At 35.4% G+C, this 25384-nt stretch overlaps 1 protein-coding gene across 1 annotated transcript; it reads right to left on the reverse strand.

Annotated features, from left to right (window-relative positions):
• LOC119189196 (eIF-2-alpha kinase GCN2-like) lies at positions 1–23408 on the reverse strand. The gene is made up of 21 exons (XM_037438249.1): positions 23235–23408; positions 22442–22608; positions 21929–22064; positions 21402–21518; positions 20637–20773; positions 20007–20152; positions 18511–19024; positions 18044–18166; positions 17626–17752; positions 15501–15626; positions 14722–15092; positions 13510–13880; positions 12594–12640; positions 11309–11541; positions 10577–10841; positions 7580–7731; positions 7075–7208; positions 6552–6740; positions 5943–6166; positions 4841–4983; positions 1–217 (listed from the first exon to the last, which is right to left on the reverse strand). The coding sequence occupies exons 1-21, from the start codon at positions 23286–23288 to the stop codon at positions 1–3; spliced, it is 3993 nt and encodes a 1330-aa protein (XP_037294146.1). The 5' UTR covers positions 23289–23408.
• Between the last annotated feature and the right edge of the window lie 1976 nt (positions 23409–25384).

A 25384-nucleotide genomic window follows, 5' to 3' on the forward strand; every position in this document is an offset into this window, starting at 1 on the left:
CTATGTTTGAACTAGAGGGTAGATTGTAGCGTGCCCAGCGACATTCGGCGCGAAGCCGAGTCGAATGTACTTGTAGCACGCCGCCGTAAACGCCTCGAACGGTTCCGGACACCTCCCCGAACCCTCGCTCGGCAGTCCCCGCGACCCGCGCCGCACGCGCCGCGATCGCCCGAGCCGCGACTCGCTCCGTCGCCGCGGCTCGCCAGTCGGCCCGCAGCTACGCAACGCGCGAATAGGTTCCGTCCGTTGTATTGTGCATTGTACTTATTACCTTATTACCGCATAATGTATTGTACTTATAATGTATGTTCGCTACATTAAAGCGTTGTGGACTTTACTTCGTTTTTTAATATTAATATATGCCACCAGACTATATTATACTTGTTATATTTCAAACAGGATTTTGGTAAAGATGCAGTATTTCATTTTCGTGCCACTTCACATGGCAGAAGGGCAATTTGACGGTCTCGGTGGTAACCTAAAACGCCTGGAGACACAAACTAGTTTACATAACGCATCAAACAAAGCCATCACGACACCCGACCGCTTATACATATAGGCTAGAACATCAATGCCGCAAACTCATATTTATTATTACTACTACTATTTATTATTATTACTCATATATATTTTAATGTTTCAAACTTGTATTTCACAAAGTTGGAATATTTATATAATAACTTTTTTCAACTAAAATAGCCAATATTGTATATAGATAATCCTTGCCAAGTTTCAAATGTTGTGCACCGTCAGTAATATAAATATATTTTTTTATATTATAATCAGATGTAATTGAATCCTTAAAGCAATGCAAAACATGATAAAATACTGTGATATAAAGTATTTAGTTTAATTGAAAGTTTTTATTACTTCGCTCTTTCTGGCGACCGCCGCGCTTCGCCACTGTAATCGGTCTAGCTCCTAAACGACTTCTCAGCCCATTATGAAACTTCGCAGGGATTATCTATACAATAGTTGCTATTTTTAGAATATATATATATATATATATATATATATATATATATATATATATATATATATAGCGTATACTGGTATGTGAGTTCATTTAATGTCGTCACCACCCTGTATATATATATATATATATATATATATATATATATATATATATATATATATATATATACAGGGTGGTGACGACATAGCGACATTAAATGAAACCACATACCGAGTATCACGTTAGTAGTACGTATACCAAAAATTATCAAATTACAATCAATGGTTTAGCCGCAGGAATTATTTTTTACTTTAACGATTTTAGAACATGATGTACATGCATTACAATTTAGCCACGCAAGTTCATTAGGTCATTCACCTCAAAACAATTTCGTTTACCTACATGTGTAATACAACTAAGTACAATGTGCTACTCGCTACTCAGAAATAATATTACAATATTTTATTGTATTGCAGGTTGTATTTAGCCCAATCACCATAAAGATAACATTATTATTATTAGCAAAGAAAGATTGCCGAGGCGCACCACTTGTTTTGTAAACTGGTAAGATAGCTACGTTGTCAATTCGTCATTTTTGTCTAAACATGTAGGTAAGTGTAGGCAAAAATACCAGGTGTAAGGGAAGCGCTACCGAAAACGAAGACAGCGCGATCGAATGATTAGCTCTTCGAAAGAAGAGAACGTTCTTATACAGCGTTACGTAAGGATAGATAAACGAAACTATTAATGAGAAACAAAATTCAATATTATTAAAAAAATATCATAATGTAAGTTGTAAGACGCACATCAGCTGATGCTGCGCTGTGAACCTAGTGACCATGACCACCATTTTTAGATTACGTTCATGAATGAAACTTTACGCTTAAAAGGGACCGCCAAATAAGTAAGTACGTACGCCTCTTTACTCTGCAGTGCCTACAGGTCAGATGAGGTTATTAAACAATATTATAAAGGCTGTTATGTTTAATTGAGATTATTTTCGCATTTAGTTTGTTTGAAAAATTAGATTCTTGTAGTTTTGCGTAATAACTTTTTTGATAATTTTAGAGTGTTTTGATCAACTAGTGGGGTTCGTGTTTTCATTTAATGTCGTTATGTCGTCACCACTCTGTATATATATATATATATATATATATATAAATATGCCAACTTTGTGAAATTCAAGTTTGAAACTTTCAAACATATGTTTTTCAAAGAAAAAAATCATTTTTCAATTTCCAAAAATACAATATAAAGCTCATTAAGGGGTTAAGATATGTAAAACTCAACTTTATGTCCACTTTGAGCGTCCTGCAAAAAATTTATGTAAGCATTCTTTGTAAATATTTTTCAAGAAATAAGTAGTTTGGCTTATGGTCTTTTGCACAGCGGCGTATTTTTTTTATTAAACACGATACCGTGAATAAAATCATAATTAATATCTTCCAAACATCGCTCAACGGTAAGAATTTTACATCGTTAACATTTCGATATCTCTTTATTTACTTGAGTTAACTATATTCTGAAATAATACTATACTCTATTTTTTAAATACACACATCTTATTTTTTTTTAATACCGTTATATACAACAAAATATTTAATTATTTTTAAAAACGCCTACTCAAACAACAGCTTATAGTAACAGGAATATTTGCAGTTACGCGCTGTCAGGCGCTCTCACAAAATGATGTCGACATCATTTCATCTAGGATGTGTATATTATGTACTAAGTAACATAAAATATTCTAAAATACTGTATACACTCTATGTAAAATTAAAAAACACAAATAAGAATTAAAAAATATTAACATGTGATTTGAACTTCGTCTAATTTATATTAAATGCCTTACCTTTCCATACTAAAGGTTTTTGACAGACTACAATATTTTTAGGTAACTATGTATATTTTGTCACTCGGTTACTAAGAGTAATTTTCGGTGTTGCGATATATTACAATAATTGGAATTTGGGTGTGGGTGGATGTTTGAATTATTTTATTACAAATATTGATATTATGGATCAATGGTCACTAGACAGAAAAATATGTTAGATTTGGTATTGCTGGCCACCATTTTGAATATTATTATTTTGGGCTCCGTTTTAAAGTCGATACCTGGACATGTTTTGGACCACAAAACGAGAGTCTAGTACACACTAGAGCCGATTTTAGACTAGCAAGTTTTCGCAGTACTTACTATATTGCACAAGAACTTTTAGACACGTTTATCTTAGCGGAAATATTTTTATAAGTTTATACAAATGGGATTTTTAATTTGGTATGGAGACAGTATGAGACCCTGGGAAGAATATAGGTTCCCGGAAAATATACAGCGTGACTTTTATAACGGAAAACTTAAGACCGAAAAACTTTATAAAGCGGGCGGGGCCGCGGGCAAAAGCTAGTACATAATATTTTCAAACGTAACTTTGACACACCTAATATTTTGACAATCAAGGACGTAATTGTACAATACTGTGTAGCTACACGTACCGCCATCTAGTTAGCTTTGGTGTAGCGCCCAAGGTCAACGCTCAAGGGCACTGGCCTCACTTCCATTCTTAAATGAAGTATTTATTTCATTGCTTTATTTATTTTATTGTAACATTTAAAAACTTGATAATTGGATTCGAAGTGGGGTATACCAGCCGGCCAGTCAAAACTTCATAGTCCTTTAACTCGCTAACCAGACTTTATACTTTAAAAATATTTTGTATCTGGATTGAGGCCATATACAGGTATAACATAATCAAATATTACGAAAATCTGAGACATCGAGTTTTTTTCCGTGCCCGCTTCGCGTGGAATGCCCCCGATGTTAGGTGTCTCATATGTGAGAGTCCGCTTGGGTAAGAACCACCACAATGTCTATTTCTGCCATAGATTACCAAAGACCGATGTTACCTTGCTTCCCTCAATTTTTTCTTCAAAGGTCGATAACACAGTCCTAATTGAACTGGCATTGTGAGTGATCGTATGGCATTGTCTGTTTATTGACCGCGATGATCATTCATTATCGAGTAACATGTCACAACACAATATGACTATATTTAAATGTACAGGATTTTTTACAGTATGAAATGCCTTTACAGGTGTATCCAAAATTGAAAAGTATCAGGGCATGAATAAGAAAAAATATAAATAGATTGCACGATAAAAGTACATAATGTGTGACTTACGTCAGTTTTTAACCGACTTCAAAAAAAGGAAGAGTTATCAATTGGACGTGACTTTTTTTTTTTTGTAGAAATTTTCACAGTATGACATGCCTTTACAAGTTTATATAAAATTGAAAAGTATCAGAGCATGAATAAGAAAAAACATAAATAAATTGCACGATAAAAGTACATAATGTGTTACTTTACGTCAGTTTTTTAACCGACTTCAAAAAAGGTTAAAACTGACGGTAAGGTTATCAATTGGACGTGACTTTTTTTTTTGTTGTTTGTTACCTCAGAAATCGCTCATTTATGAACCGATTTGGAAAATTCTTTTATTCGAAAGAATATCTCTCCAGATTGGTCTCATAATTTTTTTTCCAACATCGCTTCAGTAGTTTGGTTTTAAATCTAAAAAAACTAGAATAATTATGTCGTCCAAGTGAACGAAATCGCGAAGTTTGCTTTCTAGTGACATTTTTAGTGATGGTTTTGCGTTGGGTTTGGTTGAGTGCACTTGTCATATACTTATACAAATAGCATCACTAATTAGGCACCGACTCCAAAATTGGTATCCAATATATAACTGTTATGTGAAATTATTTTTTGGTTTTGAGCGGTTTTTGAAGGCGGTTTAATTTTTCGTTAAAATTATTTTGTGAGACCGTTTCTACCAAGTCGAAATAGTTTCATGACAGGACCTAGTCAGATGTTAGTTGTAACTGACCTGCCCCCAGCAGCGATGAGGTCCCCGGCCCTGTGCTTGGCGCTGGGCTTGTGGTCCGCGTGTCGCGCCACCGCCATCTGCCAGAAAACGCCGCTGTGCTGCGTCGCGTTGTACGCCAGGAACGGCGCTACCGTCATTGGACACTGGTTCAAATGAAATTTTGTATATATAGCTGTCAGTGACTGACTTAGTATTGGACGATATTGAGAAAATGTATGACATATTGACGTTGTATAGACATTCTATAGACACGAACGTTCATATAAACTATTTGTTCAAAATCTGAACTAAAATTGCAACCAAACGTCACTGTTATAACCTATTTATTGACTTGAACAACAAATAATTTTACTTATTTGACTAATATTTTTTATTCACATCCAGGTTTACTTAGACTAGAGTTTTTATATTATGAGCGCCACTCGGTACACAATCACAAGCTGTGTATATTGACCATACTAAAGTCAGTTTGACTGGATTGCAGTTCAATTCAGTTGAACACAGTGAATGTTCGGAACGCCAAATTTAGTACGTAGTACATATATATCAATGGTATGACATTATTTTTTTACGAATTTGGTGTAGATTTAAAATGATGTAATCATGCAGGCCGGCATGACTGTGGCGACCGTCCGGGGTTGCTTGTATCTGTTGCCTGTCAGCACTTTCTTTGGACTTCATTTCGCTTAACATCAGGTGCGCAAGATTTACCGAGCCATGATAGAAAAAAAAACCTTAATAAAGCTTAAGCATATTTACTTCAAATCTACTTATCTTATTCATATTATAAATGCGACAGTTCGTGAGGATGGACATGTATGTTTGTTCCTCTTTCACGAAAAAACTACTGAACGGATTTGGATGAAGCTACAGTAATACTGGTTATGCATTAGAATAACACATAGGCTACAATTTATAATGATTTTGTGTAATTTAGTCATAATATAACTATACATATCAAGTAGTCGGAAAAAAATATCCTAGAAAACTCCATGCGGGTGAAGCCGCGAGCAAAAGCAAGTTATTTATATGTTGTACCACAGTCCGCCAATTTTATTATAAATCAAAAACTAATATTTAACGCCATCTACCGGCCAATTACCTCACATCCAAGTGCCTTAGCGTTCCTATACACAGTCTCCAACTCGTGTATCGCCTGGGCCACTGTCTTGCTCCACTTGGCTTGCTTGACAACTGGCGTGACAAGTTCTCTCACTTCGTACACTGGCACGTCAGCCTCCATGAGACGAAGGAGGTTGGACACATCACGTTTCGTTATACAGAGTGATGTCAGATGGGTCTGTACTTGCAAGCTTGTTATGCGACCTGTTGAATAAATAAGTTATATGGCTTTTGTTCGCGATGTCGACGCGGAATAATTGTAAAAAAAAGGAAATATTACTTAGGGACAGTAAAATAAAAAAAAAAAATACATTCGTTTCAGATACAACCCCAAATATAAACAAATCTTACTAATAAATTTGTTTTTTTTTTCTTTTACTTACGGACAGTATAATTTTATTAGTAAACAGTGACTACAGACCGCTGCTTGGCGGCCGAAATAGACACAACGGTGGTACCTACCCAGGCGGACACTCACATATGAGATACCTACCAATACTACCATCTCTTCATACATTCTATTAGCCTCTACTCCACTTACCATCAGGTGCATTGGGATCATTTTGACGTGACAACATAAAAATCTTACCAAAGCTAACATCCACGAGCACGGGGTATATATCAGCGTGTTTGTCGAGCGGCACTCCGCACGACTGCAGCAGTATGCGTACGAGTTCCGTGTGGTTCAGCTGTATCGACACTTTGAGCGAACTCTCCGTCGCCGCCCGACTCGCTACTACTAGAAGCTCCGCGTCAGGCCACAGGGAGTATGAATAGTCTGGAAATTAATTAAAATAGTCGGGATTATTTTCTGCAAAGTGATTCGAGTACACTTGATATGTGGTATATCGATTAGCGAGATTTGATAATCGATATAGTATCGATTAAATATCTATCGTTTTAAACACAAAAACTAAGCTTTCAATATGAAATGAATTTACCTTAGTAGCAATAGCTAGTAGCTTTAGCCAATAAGCCTGTGACGTCAATACAAAAAAAACATTTTTATTGAGTTTTATACATTAGCATACTAGCAATTAGTTAGAAAGTTATTGTTATTAAATATCGTATAAAAATATCATATTATAATATCGATGATTTATTTTAATTACCTGTCTTAGCCGTGACTATATCGAAGGCGCACTCTATCATCTCTCGGGGATGGAACCCTTGCACGTGTTTCTCTCTATACACTCTGTCCACCACGTAACGACGCATGCTCTTTATGCCGGAATATGCCGTATGCCTGGAAAAGAAAAGAAAAGAAAACTCATTGTGAACAAAATTTATTGGTGTAAACTTTTATTTATTTATTTATACATATATTTATGACACCATAACAGTTGAAATTAATGCGATGTTATACAGATTTAATTTTAACAGTTTATTTCAATACATTTATGAGCCATTTCAGTGAATTCTGACAGGTTACATATAAATATATCCAAGTTCTGAGATATAGTGTTAAGCAATCGTATGGCCCGTGACAAGGGCGCAAATCTTAGAATATTATTATTTATTATCGATTGATGAGAGACGATTATCCCTCGCCAACCGACACAATTATGTTGGCTTCTTTTATTTGTATACAAGCCTTCTCCAAATAACGCATATTACCTGGCAAAAGGCAACCGCAAGTCGTGAGGCAGGTGGCACACGTATCCCGAGGCAGTCATGATCTTCACCGCGTTCGGGTGCTGGTCCCACGCCTTCGCGCGAGGCATCAGCAGCGGCGGGGAGAACTCACTCGCGCCGTGACTCCGGAAAACCTTCAAAAACTTTGAAGTTGACTTGGAAGAAAATAAATTAGATCTATATCTATATATGACTATTTACAGAGAGGCTTTGAATAAATTAGGATATTGACTGATAATAGCGTCTTCATCTACCAAGTTAATGGATATAGAGATCGATCATTCAGTAGCATTTTATTGATATTATTATATTTCTATTGAAGGACATAATAGCTAGTATAATTACTGGCCGTTATAAGAAACTTTTTTACGAATATGAAAATTGAACTCTATTGCACCTGATATTAATCTGTGGGTTCTGCTGGTGGTAAGAAATATTATAAATCCACCCGGATAGTGACTGCTGTACACAAGGTTTTAACACCCGTCATAGTCGTCCACGTAAGTGTTTCGCGTTCCTTGATCAGACTGTGTATATCTGGTTCCAACAGGCCGGCATAATAGGGTACCGGACTCATTTTTGTTCTTTACTATTATCAAATATTTACATAATATAAATTATAACACAGAAGGAATTATTAAATTCCGGTAAAAAATCAACAAGTTCTAAGTCTTTGTATTTCGGTGGAAGGGGTAATTAACAAATAACAGAAAAGAGACGAAATACCCACATGTGACGTCATCGGGAATTACGTCGCGTGCGAAAGAAAGAGATGAAGCGATATTCCCACATTGCGCCCACTTTTGCACGTTACAATATTTTAAATATTAATTACTCGCTAATTTTTAACTAATTTATATGCAGTGTTCGCAGGAGTGCTTCTTTTCGTATTATTAACCATTACATATAGAATAATGTACAAAATCAAGCATAGGCCGGTCCCCTGTTGTGTCGACTGTCGAGTGGTAATCATCTCTTATCAGTCCAGATTCTAATGGACCCCACTCCACTTACCATTAAGTGCAGTAGGTTGACTTCGTCGTACCCGAATAAAAAGAAAAAAAAAAATGGAGCGGCGTTGTATAAGTCTCTGCGTTTGCAAGACTTTCTTAAGGCGATACCTCAAGGTCCATTTTCATACATTTTGTTTCACCTTTAATCTGGGTAACTAAACAAGTATTGGCAAGTAAAGAATTTAAATTCACGTCTAGTTAGGTGATTAGTATTAAATTTTAAAGGCCGAAATATCCATGATTATTAATTATTTTTACGTTTTTCTTTCAACTGCGAGAACTAATCACTAACTAGACGTGAATTTAAATTCTTTACTTGCCAATACTTGTTTAGTTACCCAGATTAAAGGTGAAACAAAATGTATGAAAATGGACCTTGAGGTATCGCCTTAAGAATTGCATCAGGAATATTTGAAAATGTAACCGCAACAACCACGATAAAATACCGATCGACAAAAGATAAGTATACCCCGATGGGTGACAATGAATCATTATTATACCTAGTCTTGCCATAAATATTGTAATAAAGAAAAAAGAAAATTGTTAACTGCAAATAACATTTATTACTTTTACAGTGTGTCAGTTTAATACATAAATATAAAACAATTAAAAATATAAAAAGCTTATTCGAAGTGGTCTCCATTGGCTGCAATACAGTCCTTTAAACGATGAGGCCAGTTATCAATAGAAGCACGCACTCTTTCCATGGGAAAATTCTTCACTGCCAATCGTATAGATTGTTTTAGGGACTCCAAATTATCATGGCGTTTAGAGCAAGCTGTACTCTCTAAAACTGACCACAAATCATAATCCAGCGGATTAAGATCGGGACTAGACGACGGCCAGTCTTCAGCTCTGATGAAGTCCGAAACGTTCGATTCCAACCAAGACTGCGTGGACCGAGCTTTATGACCCGGCGCCGAGTCTTGCTGGAAGGACCATACTTGGTTATTGAACATGGTGATGTTAAGGGGCTTAACTACCTTCTCAAGAATGGTATCTTGATACACTTGTGCCGATGTTTTGATACCTTTTCACAAAAATATGGCTCAGTCACTCCTTCATAGCTAACACCCCACCAAACCATCACTGAAGTCGGATAATGTCCACGTTGCACTCTGTCGACTAATTGGGAAGCTTCCTTAGAGCTTTGAGCATAAATACGGTCATTTTGTTTGTTAAAATGTTGCTCAATTGTAAAAATTTTCTCATCCGTAAACAAAATTTTTCTGTGACCTCCCTTTGCGTACCGCTTCAGTAGTTGTTTCGATTTTACCACCCTATTCTTCTTTAAATTATCAGTTAAGAAATGGCCAGTGCGTCTCTTATAGGCTGCAAGTCCTAAGTCATCTTTTAAAATACGCGACATGGTTCTAGGTGCTATCTTCATTTCCCGAGATAAAATCTTTTGCTTTCGGACAGGATTTCTTCGAATTCTTTCCCTTACTGCTTTGACCACCTTTTTCGTACGAACACTACGTGGACGGCCAGATCTTTTCTGTCACAAACAGAGGAGGTCTCATTGTACCTATTAATAGCCCGGTACACAAACATTTTACTAATACCAAGTGTATGGAGAGTTTTAAAAATTGCATTTGGCTCCATACCTACTTTGTGTAATGCTATCACAGCGATTCGGTTCTCTTTATCACCCCCACACCATTTTAATATCGCAAAATATTTTACAATGTATTGGCGCCAAAATGAGAAAACACAATGAACAATCGTATAAAAATGACAGATTCGAAATTCAAATGTAATATTTTTTTATAATTAAGTGTAACAGTATTTATGGCCAGACTAAGTAGTTAAAACAGTGGCGGTTATAATGAGAGGAGACGCTTGCTTATATTGTTATAAAAATGGCCTGGAAAAGCCCGAAATTGAGGTTTGTTTAATGGAAAACCACAGGATATATCTGTAAATTTAGTTTATCAAAATACAAAAAATCATTTCAATTACTAACCTTTATAACAGCATCCTTAACAGCGGCCAGGGTCTCTCCAGGCTTGACCTTCATGCCGTTATGGTAAGTATAATCCTCAGCTGGTGATAGCCTTTGGTCTAGGCAAGCTGCGACCAGCCTCTGGTAGCCCCTCGCCCCGCGGTCGCTGAGTGCGTGACTCAGAAGCCCGGACAACGCGCCTTCTGGCACCGGGCGAGGTACATGCTCGCTCGATAGAAGCTCTGCGCAGGTCGGTCGCAAACTAGCTTCGTGGTTTAGTAGCCATCTGGGAGAGTTTAATGAATTTTAATTGGTAGTTTTAAAGAATAAATTTGAATGAAAAAAAAAGCACGCTGTGCACGTTAGAGAGACGAGTACATATATGCAAAAGATACGTAGTGCAATTTTTTTTTGTATTTCGCAAGGTAAGTGTACGAATTTTACTTTCATATGGCTCTTTTAAAGTCAATTTTCTAGATATATGTTTTAAAGTATTTTTTACAAATACAGACCATTTTTAAATACAAGTTTAAGGGTCGATAAATTCGTCTTTTTTTAAATTTATTATTAATATTTCATATTTAAATGTTCTTATGGCTCTTTTATATGTGAATTTACTAAATAAAATATTTTTTACAAATTCAGTCCATTTTTAACTAAAAGGGGCAACAAATCGTTTTTTTCTTAACTTATCCTCATTTCATATTTAAATCCAAAACCATGGACCCATATTTAAATGCAATCATCACTCACCTAATAACATGTATTTGCTTAGCATTATCTTCGACCTCAAACTCCCTCGGCACCGTTATATCCTTAGTCCTTAAGTTTGTGAGTATCATCATCCTTTCCATGCCCGTCTCCAACGGCGGGTGGAACATCTCAAACAAAATGATTCCCAGCGAATATATGTCCACCTTCTGATTGTATATCACTTTGGACGTTCGCTGAAGTAACTCAGGCGCTACGTATAGCGCTGTGCCTACCTGGAAACAAAGAGTTTTAAGATTATGTAGGAGTCCGTTCAAGTATTACGTAACGCAATTTAGCGGGGAGGGGACGGTCTTGTGAAACGTTACGATGCGTAACAGGGGCGGGAGGGGGTTCGTGCAACGCGTTACGTAACATAGATTTTTTTTTAAAAACAATAATTAATATTTTAGCGACTTTCCGGTACTTTGCGCAACATAATTGAAAATATTAGAAAAAAATTGTCACTTTAGAGTTACACGGTAGGGCTTGTTACATGGGGGGGTTCAATAATCTTCAAAAATGCGTTACGTAATACTTGAACGGCCCCTAGAGCGGACAATGGGAACATTGTCATACAAAAAATTTACGCTTATGTGAGATGGTTACTCAATCTATCGTGAAATAGCAAAACACCGATGTAAAATACTTTATATTTTGCCATATGATTTGCACGTGTTAATGCGAATATTAGCATAGTTTTGTAAATATATTAATATCTAAGGACGCTGTGACATGTCACACGGACATTTCAAATAACACAGCGACTTATTACCAATTGGTAATAACTTTTGGAGCAAAAATTGGCCCTGAGGTCTATAACTAACTATATAGTTTAATGTCTTTGCCTGGAAATCATTTTTATCGTCAGTATTAGCTAATCAAAGAACTGATTGCAAAACTGAAGACTGCCTTGGCTGGCGTAGTTGTATTGTGTGGACGATACGACCGCTCTGAGGTACCAGGTTGACAACTCGGGTCGGGCAAAAGTTGGGCTTTTTCTGCTCAATATCACCTTGGAGTCCGGAATTTACTTCTGATATGGCGATCGTCATGCTAATGGCGAAATGTGGGTGATACGATTGCATTCCTGCCTACCGCTTTGTGGAATACAATATAGGAAAACGAAATACAAAAGTCATGGTACGAAATAAATAGCAAACAGAAGAGTAACTGCACTTAAAATACTTAATATGTGTATACTTTAACTAGAGCATAACATTACTCGAACATTGTGAAAGAGGCCCTGAAACTTAAACTTCTTAATACTGTATGTCAAACTATTTACCTGACCAGTCAGAGATCCGCCGACTTCTTCTTGATTCTTCGTTTTATCTGTAACAGCAAAAAAAAAAAACTATAGATAGCTAACATTTTTAATTTTTTTATACGGTTATTGCAACGTGACCCTTATGGTAAGTGGAATAGGGTTCAATAGAATGACGACTGACGAGAGATGATTACCCCTCGACAGTCGACACAATTGACATTTCAAAATGTAAACGTGCCTAAAACAAAAAATACCGTTTCTTAATTTTTCTACTCTGAGTTCGATTATGAATTTTTAATACTTAATTTCGGAGAAAAAAATTAAAAACCGAAAAATGCTTGATGACGTCACATATACGGTTGAATGAAATAGTTCCTTGGTCCACCTTATTATTTATTTTAAAAAACTAAGACACCGTCATTTGTCAATGTTAAATGTGAATATTACAATAGATACGTCACAACGGTCACTTTCAACGAGAGAGACAGAAACAAAAAAACTGTCACTTCTTTTTTTTTTACTGCAAAGCAAAGGCCATTGCGTTTTGAGCCGTATATGTGACGTCATTTGGAGCTTACGTCGTTTTAGAATAAAAAAATTCAAAGTGAAAATCATGAATGAAAATATCTGCATTTCGAAAAAAGAAAAAATATGGGTCTCATCATTTTAGATCTAGTTTCATAAAATATAAACATTTTGGTATGTTGAAAAAATGAAATGTTGTCAATTATGGCTGTTGGAACCGGATATACACAGACTGATTCCGGAACGCGACACACTTACGTAGACCACTATGGTTTTAACACCTTGTGTACGGTGGTCGCTATCCAGGCGGATATAAAATACATCCTACCACCAACATAACATATTAGGGCACACGTCACATTATCAGGTTAGCTTCTTGCTCATGTCAATAAGTAGCATAAAAAATTACCATCCAACAGCAGCCCGCTAAACGCCTTCGTTGCCAAGCCAAAATCACCAATCTTGACATGGTCGTTAGAGTCCAAGAAAATGTTCACAGGCTTCAAATCTCTATGGATCATGCCTCGTTGGTGGACATGGGCCAACCCTTCCACAATCTCTCTGAACAGTCGCCACGCCCTGAAATGCTCTTGATACAGCCCGTTGTCTATGGCGTGGCGTAAAGTGTGTTTCTCACAGAACTCCATCTGGATGTAGAGTACTTGTTTCAACTTTTCTGATTGTGGTAGGGGAGCGTCTATGACATCCTCTGAGGGTATCGTGTGAGATTCGTTCGAGTTCTTTTCGAATTGTATGCATTCGCTTGATTCGTCTTCCGGGCTGTAAAAATGTCATCATAATGACTTCTTATGTTAGACATTAAAATTAAACTATTTAGGATTTTATCGCGATTTTAATGATTTAAGTTTTCTCCCGACGTTTCGAAGACTTTGCAGCCTTTGTGGTCACGGGGGGGGACTGAGGTGTTGTTCATCCGCAAAGTCAAAGTTACAATATCTACCTACATTTTACAATTATACAACTTTTTAAATTTTTTAGCTGTTGGTGGTCCGATCTACGCAGAAGAGCTTCAAGACATTGTGAGCTCAGTCTTGGAAACGTCGGGAGCAAGTAAAATAATGAAAACCGTGATAAAATCCGAAAAATAGTTTAATTTTAAAATGTCATTATTATCACCATTCCGTTGTAGTCCATTGCTGGACATGGTACGCAACAGAACTCAGTCTGTTGCTTTATGTAAAAAATGTGGTTATGAGAAATTGCAATTTTTCTTTATTCCAATCCAGTACTAACTAAACTTGACGTTAAAACACACAATATATTAAAATTCAATGAAAATCAATGCGTAGAATTACGTTGAGTAGACATCTGTGTCAAGAAATCCGAGTATATGCTACCCGTCAAATAATTTATAATACGACCAAATACAAAAGTCACATTGCTAACTGTACTTCAAATAAATTGTAATCAAATGTGTACTATCTAAATTAACAGTTTCATAGGTAAATGGCGGGTAATATTTGCATATTGAAACATTTCTTAAGTCATAAAGCTCTTTTGCGGTCCGTTTTGTAATCAGTGGAAAAGAGCCAGCTCGACCGGATAGGTACCACTATACAATATTACTTCCTCTCTAATCCACTTATATAAAAAACCTTACCTCATAATATTAAACCAAGGATCCGGTTCATCATCATCATCGTCTTCTTCGCTGTCAGACGACGTGTTAGTCTTCTGCACTGGGCCTTCCGACATCGACCACTCTACCTTGACCTCTTGCCCCAGCTTGGCCACTACGCACGCGAGGCTCTCGCCCGGCCTTTTCGTCGGACTTTTGGCCACTACGCTCTCCTCAGTTGTAGCTTCCGTGCTCGATTCTATCCACGCGTTGTAATATCGCACGACGTTCTCGTGGTTCAAACGGGACAATAGTTTAACTTCGCGCGTTATTTTCTTGTTTAACTGTACGCTCTCTGGGTTCAACTCGACACGTTTGATCGCGTAAAAACCGCCGTCGAGTTTGTTTTTTACCTGGAAATTTCTATTTAGGTTATTAAATGGCGTTTATTTATATTTTTAGGTAATTGTAATAGTGATTGCATTTTGGCATAATACTACAGTGTTATATAAGCCTATTTTGACACTTTGAAATGCGAATAGAGAGAGATCTCTTTTCAAGTCGCCAGCTTGTTGATACCCAATAAAAACTTTTACGTCGTTTTGATACGATATTTTATCCATGATGTTTATCGATAAGTAGAATGAATCGAAACGCAAACGATTCAAATATCGAATCAATATCGAAACTGAAATATATACAAAATTACTGAATTTACGGAATAGAATATCGATAAAAGTAGATGAGGCCCGTGTCCCAGATTAGGACAATACTTATAATAAGCCTATATTATATCGATAAATTTATCGATAATCGAATACCTTCAAAACATCGCCGAACGCTCCCTTCCCGAGCCACGCGAGTACTTCGAACTCCGCGTTGAGCCGTGAATGGCCGTTCGTCGGCGGATTAACGTGTTGATGAATCTTATTCACTGCATCTTCATCCTGATATGGAAAATATGCAATTTAATAGATGAATATCGTAAAAGATAGCCATAATGGAAATATTGTGAAAATCTTTAACAGACTCTACTTAATTATCAAAAACATAATAATTATTATTATATAAATATTTATTTATTTATTTATTCGTGTAACATAGGCATAATATAATTAGTAAAAGAATACTTTTTTCTTAAATCAATGTTGTTATTAAAAAATATATATAACGATAATCTATATATATAAAAATCAATTGCTGTTCGTTAGTCTCGCTAAAACTCGAGAACGGCTGAACCGATTTGGATAATTTTGGTTTTGAATTATTTGTGGAAGTCCAGGGATGGATTAAACGGTGACGAACATAAATAATAAATAACGGAAAATACTAAAAACGACAATATAAGTTTTCAATACAAAATGTTCCTACCTGTCAAACATTTCATGTCTTTTCTCTTTTAGAAATAAAGAACTGTAACATATATATAGATGTATTCAGAAATAAGTCTGTTTCATAGTTGTATTATGAGGTCCGATTTCTTTGGTTTATTTTGTTTAAATACAAAACATTTCAGAAATAAATAAAGTGTAAAAGTGTCAGTGGGTTCTTAAAAATAGAAAATAAATAAATAAATTTCAAGACTATTATTAAAATCTATCATCAATTTGTCAGTGCGTGAGAACTTTATTTATCGTTATTGTCGCAAAATGCCACGGAGAAGATGACTTAGATAGTCGAAGTTAATCAAATGTACGACGAGCTACTTCACGTGCAAACTGTACTCTCGACTAGCGAGAGACAGATAATGGTAACATACATATTGTATGGCAAAATTGTGTTTCACAATAAATAACAATAATAAATGTATGTAGGTGATACGAAGTTCACCGGGTCATCTAGTCTATATATATAAAAATCAATTGCTGTTCGTTAGTCTCGCTAAAACTCGAGAACGGCTGAACGGATTTATCTTATTTTGGTCTTGAATTATTCGTGGAGGTCTAGGGAAGATTTAAAAGGTGAGAAAAATTCGAATAATTGCCGGGAAAATCCTCAAAACAGCATTTTTCTATTTCCCATACAAACGTTTTCTAAATAAAATGGAGAGTCAATTTGTAATTTATTACCGCTGCATAAAGTTCAAATTCGCGTGCGCGTTGGAGGATCTAATATCGCGTTCTGAAACTTAACAAAAGTGAAAGTGAATCGCGAACGCGACAAAATTGCATAATCTCAAAATACATAGTACATAAATAGTGGTCGGCTTCGAGAAACTCAATTTTAGCTAACTTCAGTTGTTAATATAATATATAACTCAAAGGTGACTGACAGTGATATATCAAGGAACAGCCCAAACCATTGGACGGATCGGGCTAAGACTTTACATGCATAAAGCTACTATGACGTAGGCATCCCCTAAGAAAGGATTTTGATAAATTCTACCCTTAAGGGGATAAAATAGGGGATGAAAGTTTGTATAAATGTTCTTAGATTTTCGACTGATTGAACTGAAATTATAGATTGGGGATAAAATTATTTTGAACCTATAAGTACCGGGAAAATATGTAGCAAGACTTTTATCAAACAGTGGAATTTTATCCTGGAAAACACCTTCACGCGGGCGAAGCCGCGAGCAAAAGCTAGTAATTAATAAATATTTGAAATGGCACAACAGCGAGCCACATAACAACGATCCAGTCTACTGACAACCATTTGGAGAATGCTCTTGAAGCGGGCCCACACCCTGCACACCAGAGACGCGCAACTCTTGCGCATTATGGTGTGAAAACGAAATTTATTATGAAGTCTAAGAACAAAAAGTTTTTATGCAAATAAAATCATGAATTAATTTCTATAAAAATTATATGTGGTGTTTAATAAATCATAAAAAGCAAATTTAAAATACATGACTAATATTTATAATATTTTTATTTATGATATTGTCTATTGATTCTTAAATTATCTTCATTGTATGTGATTTTAATAATAAAAAATATTTTTTACCTCAGACCCACTCCCACTATCTTCTTTGATCTTTTTACTTGGCTGTTTAGGTGGTACGTCTACTAGGAATATGTGATTCAGTAGTTGTTTAGCTGACCACTGTGAATGTTCGTCTTCCGTTAAACATCTATATAACAAAAAAAAAAACTTTACCTGCATTTGTATTACTGCATATAATATTTGCTTCCCAAATTTTTATTCAAGAATAGATTGCAAAGAAGTGATATTGTAAAACTGGAATATGTGTGGTAATTGCAGCCTAATAAAGTTCATATTTGAACGACTAGACAAAAGTCATTTACGCCTGTTCATAAAAAATAGCAACGTTACTCAGTTTGAATCACATAGAAGGAAGCACTATTTTATCATGACACCAGGTAAATTTTTAAAAACAAAGAATTTTCAATCTTATTCTCACCTAGATAAGAAATCCTTAGCAATAACAGGCAATTCCTCAGGTAGGTCTAGACATGTTCGTTCTTCACTTACTATAGAGAGAAACAGCTGCCCGCTGGCGTATATATCTTGCGCCGCCGTCTGCCTGTGGAAATGTCAAGAAGAGATATCACGGGCATAGATAATGATAAGATCTATTTGGAAAAATATAATTTGAATATAAGGGCACAATTTTTTTGATGCTAACTGGTGTATTTTATATATACCTCACTGCTTAGACTTAAAAAATACTAGAGGAGACTTAACATTAGGTCCATGAAAATGAAAACAGATCATAGAATGAAATAAAAATTGATTAATTTGAAAACACTTTCAGCGAATTACCAAATCTTATTGGTATTCAAGATGTAACTTGATTTAAAACTATTTACATTTTAACAACAGTAAAAGTCACATAACCTTAGTAAAATATCGATAATCTAAACTTACCTATCACAATATTCATCGCAGTCCAACATCTCAGCCAACCGCGAGTCCAACGCCACGCCCACCAATTTCACCCCTCCACAATCATCCAAGTACACATTCTCCCCCCTTATATCCCTATGGAACACCCCCGTGCTATGCAACTCGGATAACGCGTTCAAAACGCCATTCGCCACATTCCTTAGCAATTTCAAAGCTTCATGCTTACCACCGAATCCGTTAAACTTCCTTTTCAAATTTCTGAGAGAGATACCAAGAATGAAAGGGCGGAAAATGTAAATGCATTGTTTTGGCGTGCGTTTGACGACCTCTTTGGCGGTTTCCATGGCAACGTACGGTACTAGGGTGGGGTGGACGAGTCGATAGGTCGATTTGAATTCTTGCTGTAGGGAGGTGATTTGTTTGTTTCGTGATTGGAAGTCACAGACGGGCGGTATAAGCCATTTTTTGGCAATAAATCGCTCGCCTGTGTCGTCATCGATTGCTAGGTATGTTGTTGCGCCCGTCGAGGAGTGACCTGGGTGGATAGAAATGATTATTAATCAATATATCATTGCCATAGTCATATTTCTACAAAAATGTATTATTGATAGATATTTGATAGCCATATTCATATTTATACCACACTGAGGTCTTAAGTTCAATCCCCAAATGGGGCAGTAATATACTACCCCGGAGGTGTGAATTTTGACCAGTAAATGGAATTTTCATTTACAGTGGTGTACCATAGCGTAAATGGGCTAGCCTTTTACGTAGGACCTAACATAACTGGTGAAATGTATGTGTTACATATTTTCCAAACCCTGAAAGGGAGAAGGGCTATAACAACAGTTTTGTATTGATTTGTAGCAATGGTTAAGGCTGTCTTTTGCGGATCAATCGGTATCTTTCATCTATGATATCGTAGTTATAATACTTTATTAAAAGATAAAACCTTGATAGCTCAATGTGAACAAATATTTGTGTTACCGTTATCGACAATCAAGGATATATATTGCTAAATAAATATTTCCATAATACAAAAACTGTATTAGTCATATGAATCTGACTGGGAAATTAAGAAATGAAGGCGTGATGTGACCCTATCGCTTTTTCGATCCATCGCATAAGTGGACCAATCAGAACAAAGAGTTTTTTACATACTTACAAATGAGTTACTTCGATTGGTTTATTTTCTGCATCGAAGATTATGACTGGTATCATTTATTGTAAATGCCGTAAGTACTGGTAAAAGGTCCCTCATATGTGAGAGTCCGCATGGGTAGGTACCATCACAATATCTATTTCTGCCGCCAAGCAGCAGTGTGCAGTCACTGTTGTATTTCGGTGTGAGGAACATTGCAGTGTAACTACTGGACTGCTAGTGGAGTACCAAACAATACTTTGTAATTCAAAGTTTTGGATGGTGTTTTACTGTTTATGGGCGGTCAGTTCATCAGGCGAATGGCAAGCTCGTCACGTCATTCAAAGCAATAAAAAAGGTAGCTATGATAGGTTACCTAAACAGCTTCCTATGTAAACCTTCTTGTTGTTCCTTTGAGTAACGCGAAGCACTTGCACACTCTTAACATTGCAGGTACAAGGAACCTCGCCTGTTCTACTGCGTGATATCTTCTTTATAGGGGACGTTTTGTCGTCGGCATAGCTGTAAATAAATATAAATATTTTCGTCTCTAACTCTGCATTGCGCAATATTAATAGGCTCAGTGCTATAAATACAACTAAGGATGCTAATAATATTTGTGTCCGCCTGGGTAGGTACCACCGCAATGTCTAGTCAGTAGTGTGTAGTGTAGTCAAAGTGTGTAGTCACTGTTGTGTTCCGGTTTGAAGGACATTGGAGCCAGTGGCACTACTGGATATAATGAGACTTAACATCTCATGTCTCAGGATGGCGAGCGCAGTGGAATACCAAAAAATACTTTGAATTTCAAGGTGTTGGATGGTGTTTCTACTATTTATGGGCGGTCGTATATCTTACCATCAAGCGAACTGTAAGCTCGTCTCGTCCTTAAAAAAAATATAGTGCCTGCATTATTCCAACGAAAGAGGAGATCTGTGTCCAGCAGCAGGACAGTATATAATATATGGCTGATATTATTTATTAGCAAATTATTTTATTTACTTACTAGACCAACTCAGGCGCATCGCCCTGTCCGTCCAGACTGTCGTGATCCTGGCTGATGCTTGACCGATGCGTACGTTGCCTGCCCGCGCCTTTCAAAATGTTTTGCCGCCGTTGTATCTCATCTTTTATCTTTTGTCGCTGCACATTATGTGTTTAAAAATTATTAGGGATAGAGGCCATGAGTATGATTGTATTTTAAAAATGAATATTTTTTATATGGACAAAGGTCACGGCATAATTACCCCGGTGCACCTGACGTTAACCTGGGGTCCAGATAGAGTCGACATAATTATGCCGGCCTGATTTCAAATGTTTGGCTATAGAAAGATTTTCCATTCTAGAGACATATTTTTTAACAAACCATGATTAAGGTATCCTAATAATATTATTTCAAGAAGGTAAGATTATTTAGTTTTACATTAATAACTAACAAACAACAATTTATTTTTTGTTTTCCTTGACGTTTTAATGGTAATAATGATTAATTTCACCATAATTCAGAAACAGGTAAAAAAGAACAACCATGGATAATTATTTGTAAGAAGTCTGTTGGGGTGCATGCATTGACTGTTGAGAATTTTAAATAAAAACATTTACAAATGTTTATCATTTTAAAAAATGCAAAGAAAATATTTTTCTATTTATACAACAAGAAATATTACAAGCCACAAACACATGTGGAAGTTCTAGCACAATAAAGTACTGCTAGAACTTGCTAGTCTAAACTCATATCTAATACTAAAATTACGAGAAGAAATTAAGTTACCTCCTCTTCTTCTTTTGCTTGAAGGTCATGTTGCTTAAGTTTTTCCATTTCATTTTTCTCTTTTAACATTTCATCATAGAATGATAGTGTCGGTTTGTTGTGATCATGGAGAAATTGCTGAAAGAGATGGAAGGGTACATCACTTCTACTGGTATGATGGTAATTTTTATATGTGCAAACCATCTGCTAGTATGCATTCACCTATGTGGTTGCATTGGTCACCTCTGAAATGGAACTAATGTATTATGTATCTATTGGGTATGAGACTTAATTTGAGCACAGTGATCTCAGTATTGTTCCAAGTAACACTTAGCAAGGAAAAGTTCTGGTTAATGCTTTGTTTACTTACGGTTTGAAGTATGCTATTATTATTCAGCTGCAATAAATATCCAGCGAGATTTATTGAGCTCTAGCAATTTTATGAACCAAACAAAACAACACAATGTGATATTTAACATTTAAAGTGGTCAACTCAATAAAAATTATTATAAAATGCTACAATAATTTATAATAATTTTGATGATTACCTGAGCATGCTGCGCCAGTTGGAATATCATGACCTCTCCGCACAGTTGGTTGGCAAGGGACTCCAGGTCTGATAAAAGCCTTGCACCATTCTCTGTTGATAAGCCATTCATCTTGTGGATGGCCAAATTTGGTGGTCTAGAAAAAATTTATCAGTGAAGGAAAAATTAAATTAAAACCTCATAAATTTCTTTTTTATATTCTAAAGTGCAGTGATAGTTTCATTCAATGAGGAAATATATTAGTGAGGCAATATCTCACAATGATTACAGTATAAATTTGAAATACTTTTATAATCTTACATCATGCATATTTTTTTTTACATTGAATATATTGGAGCTATATTAATACTCAATGGGATTATCTATTCAGCAATTTATCTATTTTTAGGCAAATAATCCAATAAACCTATCCAAACACTCACCAACATAAATAAAAAACACAATATAAACTTGCATGGTTCCACAACCAGCTATTTTAGCATTGACTGTCATTCATAAAAACCAATTACTCACTTATCAGGATAACTTGGGCAGCATCTAAAATGCAGTGTGATGGAACAGTGCACACCCTGTATATCACTGTTATGTAGGGGGTTCAAAGTCAACAGTATATCCAGTGGCCGCCACACCTTCCATGCTATATTCTCTCTATTGTCTTTCACTGCATCTCCATAGATAGCCTGGAATATATATTTTTTTATGATTCTGATTATGATAATATCTATGACTTGTTAATAAAACTGTTTGTGGTCTGAATACTACATACTACAAAGTTTTGAGAGTTATAAAGGAAGAAAAATTGTGACATAAAATCACTTTTACTTTCACAAAATTTAAAGTTAACATTGTAAAGCAAGAAATTAGCACCATATTCATTTTACCACAACATTAAGGTATTTTATTTTCCTGATAAGGCTATAAGTACTATAACAATACAAATTTGCATAGCTAACAATATTTATAATGTTGATACTATTGATATATTACTACAATACAGTTAATGTTGATTAGAAAGATAATACAACAATAATATTATAAACCAAACAATAGTATTCCCTACATGATAGAACTTATATGAGTTCGAAACGCCAGAATTCAATCAATCAATCAGCTTATCGCCGCCTGCTGAACGTAGACCTCCCCAAATACGCAAAATTTATTTAAATTAATTTATATATCGTATCTTAAATGTTTATGAAACTACTTTGTAGTCATTTGACCTTTGTATCCTAATGAAATGGTATACAATGTAAAGAATGCAACACAATACTGTGAGCCAACAATAGTATAATAATATATACATAACCTCCAAAGCTGCTAGCTCGTTGTCTTGACGTTCTTCGTTGGTTTCGTCACCCATTATCACCAAATATGTGCATAATTGGGACACGTGAAACTTAATTAATAATTTCTGTGGTTGGTTTATGACAATAATAAAAATATAATTTCCAAACAATCTCCGCCGCTATGTATTTTGACAGAAACCTGTGCTTTGACATTATTGACATTTACCAAATGACGTATTTAGCTTACGTTTAATTTTTGCTATGTAACATTGTTTATACCATATTTTATAGAATAATAATTTTTCATTACTTTCATGTACAAATTGATAAAAATAGTTATCTCATTTTCGTTCTTCGTGTTATGTATAATAATGCTTTCAGGATGCTGTTGGGGCTGCCACGGTTCTGTAGTGCTTCTAGTATGTTTGCTGAAGCGAGAGTGGACTGCTTCTTCACCATTATGCGCAAGCGATGTGCTTCTCTAGTGCGCAGGATTAGGGCTAGCACCAACAGCATTCTGGTCATGATAGCGCGCAGATTTGACTGTATGTATATAAATCACTGTTGCGCTATCTCTCATGGATTGGAGTGTCATTCCTCATTTTTAAAGCTTTGATTATCACTAACATAGTATAAGTTTTCTTGTGTACCTACTAACAATGTTGAGTCATGAGTTACTCGCAAACAAATAAATAAATAAAAAATAAATTGTAGAATTGAACAATATTTTTATTAATATAAAAAGAAAATAACAACTTTTGGTAATTTTCTGCACGCTTTAAACACGACGCTACTCTGATTTCCAAAGTGGGTAGGGGGCATTTCACGTGAAGCGGGCACGAAAAAAACTCGATGTCTCAGATTTTCGTAATATTTGATTATGTTATACCTGTATATGTCCTCGATCCAGATACAAAATATTATTAAAGTATAAAGCCTGGTTAGCGACTTAAAGGACTTTGAAGTTTTCACCGGCCGGCTGGTATACGCCACTTCGAATCCAATTATCAAGTTTTAAATGTTACAATATAATAAATAAAGCAATTAAATAAATACTTCATTTAATGAGCTTTTTATTGTATTTTGGAAATTGAAAAATGATTTTTTCTTTGAAAAATTGTGTTTGAAAGTTTCAAACTTGAATTTCACAAAGTTGGCATATTTATATATTTTTTATTTTTTCTAAAAATAGCTACTATTGTATAGATAATCCCTGCGAAGTTACTTAATGGGCTGAGAAGTAGTTTAGGAGCTAGACCGATTACAATGCCGAAGCGCGGCGGTCGCCAGAAAGAGCGAAGTAGTAAAAACTTTCAATTAAACTAAATACTTTCGATCAGAGTATTTTATCATGTTTTGCATCGCTCTAACTACATCTGATTATAATATAAAAAAATATATTTATATTACTGACGGTGCACAACAACATTTTAAAAAGATTTAATTGTATTAACTTGTTATATTTCAAACAGGATTGTGGTAAAGATGCAGAATTTCATTTTCGTGCCACTTCACATGGCAGAAGGGCAATTTGACGGTCTCGGTGGTAACCTAAAACGCCTGGAGACACAAGCTAGTTTACATAACGCATCAAACAAAGCCATCAACACACCCGACCGCTTAAACATATAGGCTAGAACATCAATGCCACAAACTCATATTTATTATTACTACTACTATTTATTATTATTCATATATATTTTAATGTTTCAAACTTGTATTTCACAAAGTTGGCATATTTATATAACTTTTTTTCTACTAAAATAACCAATATTGTATATAGATTATCCTTACCAAGTAACAAATGTTGTTGTACACCGTCAGTAATATAAATATGTTTTTTAATATTATAATCAGATGTAATTCAATCCTTAAAGCAATGCAAAACATGATAAAATTATCTGATCTAAAGTATTTAGTTTAATTGAAAGTTTTCATTACTTCGCTCTTTCTGGCGACCGCCGCGCTTCGGCACTATAATCGGTCTAGCTCCTAAACGGCTTCTCAGCCCATTATGAAACTTCGCAGAGATTATCTATACAATAGTAGCTATTTTTAGAAAAAAAAAATATATAAATATGCCAACTTTGTAAAATTCAAGTTTGAAACTTTCAAACACATTTTTTTAAGAATATAAATCATTTTTAATTTCCAGAAATACAATAAAAAA

Source organism: Manduca sexta, chromosome 13 (genome assembly GCF_014839805.1).
Source record: "Manduca sexta isolate Smith_Timp_Sample1 chromosome 13, JHU_Msex_v1.0, whole genome shotgun sequence".
In the NCBI taxonomy this organism is placed as follows: Eukaryota; Metazoa; Arthropoda; class Insecta; order Lepidoptera; family Sphingidae; genus Manduca; species Manduca sexta.

What these genes read in the sequence shown, in the direction of transcription:
- LOC119189196 (XM_037438249.1), bottom strand. Translation starts at nt 23,288, where the DNA reads ATGGGTGACGAAACCAACGAAGAACGTCAAGACAACGAGCTAGCAGCT. An exon ending in ACGAGCTAGCAGCTTTGGAG is followed by an intron (nt 22,609 to 23,234) that starts GTTATGTATATA and finishes TATATATTCCAG; the next exon opens with GCTATCTATGGAGATGCAGT. An exon ending in TGCGATGAATATTGTGATAG is followed by an intron (nt 18,167 to 18,510) that starts GTAAGTTTAGAT and finishes ACATTTCCACAG; the next exon opens with GCAGACGGCGGCGCAAGATA.